General features: G+C 40.3%; 1 protein-coding gene across 2 annotated transcripts in view; it reads right to left on the reverse strand.

Moving 5' to 3' along the window:
- Positions 1-2,795, reverse strand: part of tecpr1a (tectonin beta-propeller repeat containing 1a) — a 28,376-nt gene extending 25,581 nt beyond the window's left edge. Inside the window, exons 1-3 of one of the 2 annotated variants that reach the window (XM_034107059.2) lie at positions 2,659-2,795; positions 954-1,193; positions 1-70 (exon numbers count right to left, since the gene is read on the reverse strand). The exon at positions 1-70 is cut by the window's left edge and continues 113 nt beyond it. In XM_034107059.2, coding sequence (XP_033962950.1) covers positions 1-70; positions 954-1,178 — 295 coding nt within the window. In that variant the 5' untranslated portion in view covers positions 1,179-1,193; positions 2,659-2,795. Of the gene's footprint in view, positions 71-953; positions 1,194-2,654 lie in introns of both variants that reach the window. The other variant, XM_034107060.2, reaches the window with a different exon arrangement.
- Between the last annotated feature and the right edge of the window lie 2,901 nt (positions 2,796-5,696).

Genomic DNA, 5,696 nt, shown 5'->3' on the forward strand with positions numbered 1-5,696 from the left:
TGATATCACTCCACTGCCAGCGGTCGCTAGGCAACAAACGATCTGAGAAACTATCCACGGGATTCCAGCGCTGAGGGAAAGAAAGATGGACGAACACGGATGTCATGTCGGAGCACAAACGGAGTCAAAACCAAGTGCAATAAACCTGCATCCTTTCAAATGTTCTAGAAGTCTGATTGTGTAGAAGTGTATGGGAAAATGACGCGGCTTCACATCTGATTCATTACCGAAGTAAAGTTGTACCTAGTTTCAAATCGTCTTCAATACAACATGAGGTTCCTTTTTTTACATTATGGTTCAATTTAGATTTCAAGGGTGTGCTTTAGGGACTGGCTACACTGTGTTTGACGTGTTGCTAACAAAAAGATGTCTGTCTTGGGTGTTGTCTGGTATGGGTGTTGTCGTTGTTTGTGTCCAACTCTTTCACAAAGTGAACCTATTGTATCATTTTCAGTTCCAGAAGAAACAAGATTGTGGCACTCTGTGAGGCTTTTAAAACAATTGATAACGTCTATGAAATCCCCCTGGTTCCCCCCCAATAACCTCTTTCCAATGTCACTGTGTGTGGACTGCCCAGAGCCACTTGTAAAGGGATGTACTCTGAGGAAGTAGCTGAGACCTGATGCACATGACCCGGTAGCTGTGTGACAACATGAAGGTCCAATGGGTGACCAATCATTTAAAAAGCAAAGAGATACTTTAGTAAACAGCTGTTTGTGGCAACAGAGGAAGTGGGACCCTTGTATGAGGATGTTGCACTCTTTCAGTCATTCAAATCGCACATAACACAAGGGGAACTCCACATTTTCACTTATGACACTTAGTGCAGGACATGGATAGCCCAAGACAAATTAAGCATTTTTTACTTGCATATTAAGAGAGTTTATTTATAACATTGACTCAAATGAACGTCCTTTTTCAACGTTTTAAATCAATTTTGAGGAGAGACCCACCTGGTTCTCGTAGGTCTCCTCCTGGTATCGAACGGGCAGGTCAGACGCGTGGAGGTTCAGGTAGATGTTGTTGTCGCAGGCGATGCCCCAGCAGCACTGCTGAGCGGCCGTCACGCGCTTGAACTCCATGTGAGCGTCGCGGCACTGCTCCCACAGCCCCCCCCCCGTGGAGAGGCTGTAGACCCGGCCGTACACATCCACCGCCCACAGCAGGGAGACGGGCATGGCTGCTCCGGAGACCTGGAACACAGGAAGAAGAGGGTGGGAGAATGGAGATAATTTTGCTTTAAAAAACAGACAAAACATTTCTTTACAACAATATTTAACAATACAACGTATATCATCTCTGTCTTTTAGTTCCAGTGTGTCATTGTAGAAAAACCTGACCATTATTTATAGCTGCTTAAACTATGCCCAATCAAATTCATCAGGATATGAATAATTGTTTATATATTTAGAAATGAATCGTATTATTATGTCGTAAAATAACATACATTTGATGTTTGGTACACTAATATTTAAAATGCTAGGAGGAGAAAAGAACTAGGGCTTCTACTCACAATTACTTTCATTGTCATTATTCTGCACATTATTTTCTTCATTGATCATTTGGACTTTAAATTGTCAGAATTTGTTATCATAGTTCCTCAAAATCCACGTTAAATATCATGCCTTTCAGTCCAGAATGCTACGATTTGGGGTTTAATTTGATAAAAAGCTTGGATTGGTATGCAAGAAAGTGTCCTCTCAACTCAACTCCGATGACATCATCAAACATTGATATTTTCTTCCTTTTAAATAGAGCTGTCCAAATATGTCCAAATATGAAGCAATTATTACTGTGTTATGATGTAATTGAATCTGCCCTAAATGTCTCAACAACTGTATAGTGAAACCACATGACATTTGACATGGACCTAGTCAGGCTCATTCTGAACAGGAATCCTTTCAAATGTTCTTATAAAGAGGAGGACATAATACATGTTTTAAGTCCATAGACTGTCACATCAATTATGGTCATGTGTGTGTGTGTGTGTGTGTGTGTGTGTGTGTGTGTGTGTGTGTGTGTGTGTGTGTGTGTGTGTGTGTGTGTGTGTGTGTGTGTGTGTGTGTGTGTGTGTGTGTGTGTGTGTGTGTGTGTGTGTGTGTGTGTGTGTGTTTGTTTACACCACTCAGCTCTGACCCACTATCATGTCACTGACTCAAATCCTGCATCCTGGCTAATGTGTACATAACATTAAAGTTAATGGTTAATGTGAAATGACAGATCATTTCGTAAACAATCCAAGGGTTGTTAAAATCTTGCTGTCTCCATTTCACAACATTGCGTAAGTGGAAGGGATGCTGCTGCTAAAAGGCCACTGTTTATCCACCTAATTTGGATACTAATGACATACATAGACATTTAAAGTAAGGATATAACGATGCTACAGTAAAATAAACTGCAATATGTTTATTAATGCATTCGTTTAACTGTATAACAAGATAAGGCAGCTGCATATTAGCATGGTGTCAATAACACTAGCTACAAATGAGCCTCACTGTGCTGCAGGTGTAGATATTACACGTAGTTCAGCTGTAAACTAACACAGTGTTCAGGCAGTAAAAAGGCTTTAAAGACAACACTCAGCTCGCTTTTAGTGCAGGCTTACAGGCTTAGCATGCTAGAAATAGCAAATTAACATGAAGTTAAAAACACACCAACCGTAGCTTCCTCTCATTAACAGTCAAACAGAGCCGGTGAAGTGTCCCCGCTGTTCATACGGTGAGAGGTGATGAATAAACAGCTGTTTCTATCATAATGTGTGGTCGGTAGCTTCAGATTTTCACATCATATTTCTCTCCTACGTGAAACCGGAAGAGTCGCTGTCTCTCGATTCCTATTGGCTGTTTGCGGGGCGGGTGTTTTTGGCGTCAACGTCCAGCAGGGAGCGCTACTGCCTCATAAACTGAATTGACTGATGTGTATATCAAGTAAATACTGTACTTTGACTTGAGTATTAATACTTGTAATAATTAAAAGTACTTAATACTTGTTTTACTCTAATCTGGTAACTTTAATTGTACATACAAAGTCATGATCAGACACTACAGGGTAATTATTGTACTGCTGCTTATTTTAGAGAAGTAATAAATCACACCGAATACACGTCAAACCAATAACCATGGCCTTGTTATTATCTTCTGGGGAAAAGGGCTGGTCAAAAGGTTTATGAATAAAGAATACTGAATTCAACATTTGAACTAAACAAAGTATTTAGTAAAGTATTGCCGATTAGGTTGATTCCCTGCAGAACAACAGCTGATGAGACAGGTTCGATCGCATTAAACTCAATGGAAAAATAAACCAATTAGCCTCCTCTCTAACGGTCTGTGCTTCAGGTCCAAATTACGATAACAAGAACGATCTATTGTGGTGTCAAGTGTGAGTGCAGTGCTCTGTAAGTGTTCTTGTTAAGAATGTGCACCGTCGGATGCAGCTTGTTAAAAGTGACATGTGGAGAAAAACTCAGATTTAGCAGCCTCACAACAACAACAGCAGCAGCAGCAGCAACAACAACAACAACAACATAAAACAACAACAACATAAAACAGTCACCTGACTGATGACCCAATCCTTTCCAACTATGACTTGTATTTCTGTTTCGGTTAGTCTTGTTTTTCTTATTTTTTTAGGAGTGTGCAAGTTCTCTTTGGATCCTTACTTTTTGTAATGTAACATCACTCTAAAACAGGGGTGTCAAACTCAATTTAATCGCGGGCCACGTCAGCATTATGGCTGCACTCAAAGGCCCTGTTGTACAAATAGTATACATATATATACATATAAAATAATGTATTATATTTAGGGCTGTCAAACGATTAACATTTTTTTCTGCGTGTCAAAATGAAAGACAACCCACACACCTATCAATCATCAAACCGTGGGGTCTTAACTCATTACGTGTTGATTTCTATCAACGGGGAGTACTTCAGGAAAGTCGACAGAGGGGGGGGGGGGCTAGTGGAGTACTTCGTGACCACAGAGTGTGAACGTTGTGATCAGCTGTTTTAGCGCAGTTCTCCAGTGAATGGGGGGAGTCTCCCTCCGCAGCCGGTTGGCGTAGTTTTGGCACAATGCCGACGTTAACAGCAGCCCTGTCTGTGCACACGGAGACCGACTCTGTGGTCCGGTGATCGACCTTTTCGACCTTCTGGAAAAGCTTCACAAGTACGTCGGTACGCAAATGCGCTTTGTGACCCAAGTGACGGTACGCATTTCAGATTACGCACATAACCTGCGTACCAGTTATGTGCACCCCTGTACCAGAGCCATATTATTACTAATATATGGCTCTGCCCTGTACTACAGTAAAAGTATTCTCCGTCGGGACTTCCTGCAACAACACCACGCCGTTATCAAAGATGTTCTATTGAGAAGACGATCACTACGTGACAAGAGTTTTCAAAACCGTGGCTACTGAAATCAATCTTACTAACTGCTGTCTGTGCAATTTACTCCGCGCGAGTTGGCAGACTTTATTTTGCTTACTATAACATCATTTTTCATGGTGGGGCTAAGCCATTTCTTGGTATGGGTGTAGCCTACCCCAGCCATACCCTGGCGCTGCCACTGTATGCAAGGCCGGATTAACCATATGGGCAACCTGGGCAAGTGCCCAGGGGCCCTTGAGCAAAGAGGGCCCTCAGTGACAAGATTTATAAAAAAAAAAATAAAAAAAAAATTAATTAATGTTTTTCTTTTTTTCCGGGCACAACCTCACTCATCATAGATTGTTTTAAATGACACTCACTTTTCGCTATAAATAACATAGCTTTTCTATAGGGTCAAATTAATATATTTTCTAAACCGTCTCTGTACTGTAGGTCTCACTATGTATGCGCTCAACTTTATTACTACGCGGCGGCAGTGTATGACTCACAGCCCCACCCTCACTCATGTCACATTTTGTCACGTGAGCAGAAATCATGGATGGTGCCGGTAGCCAAACGCCATGAGCGCTCAGTGCCCAGGGGCCCCTGGAGGTACTAATCCGGCCTTGACTGTATGGGGCGGGCCATTCTGCACATGCGTTAAATGCGTTAAATATTTTAACGCAATTAATTAAAAAAATTAATTACCGCCGTTAAAGCGATAATTTTGACAGCACTAATTATATTACATTATTGCCTCTGCATTGGATTATTATTGGATAGCAAATAATTGCAAGTCTCTTCACTGAGCACATCACAAAATGATTTAAAAAGAAAATCCAAATTCTGAAAAAAAAGTCAAAATCAAAAAACAGAAGTGACATTTAAAAAAAAGTAACATTTTAAGTCAAATTCTGAGAAAAGGGAACGTTCGAAGAAAAAAGGCATATTTAGAAGAAAAAAAGTCAGATTCTGAGAAAAAAGTCTAATTTGAGATGCATTGTGGGACATGTAGTTTATGGGTAACGTGCTTCTGTAAATCATCATGTAACCGTATAATAAACATATTATATTCTTTGCAAGCTCTTGTGGGGCCACAGAAAATGAAGGCCTTGAGTTTGAAACCCCTGCTCTAAAATAAACCTGTATTTTTCTTCAATGTTCTTTATATTGCTTGTTAAAGTATTTGGCAAATTGGCTTTTTATTTGACTATGCTTCGAATTTCACACAGTAAATATATGTAATTATTTAAATGTCAGTGTCTTTTTGAAGAAGCAACCTTTATCGTATCATAACAGGAGTCACAGTTTAATTTTCTATCTGTTTTA

The sequence above is a fragment of the Pseudochaenichthys georgianus genome, chromosome 19 (genome assembly GCF_902827115.2).
Source record: "Pseudochaenichthys georgianus chromosome 19, fPseGeo1.2, whole genome shotgun sequence".
Classification (NCBI taxonomy): domain Eukaryota; kingdom Metazoa; phylum Chordata; class Actinopteri; order Perciformes; family Channichthyidae; genus Pseudochaenichthys; species Pseudochaenichthys georgianus.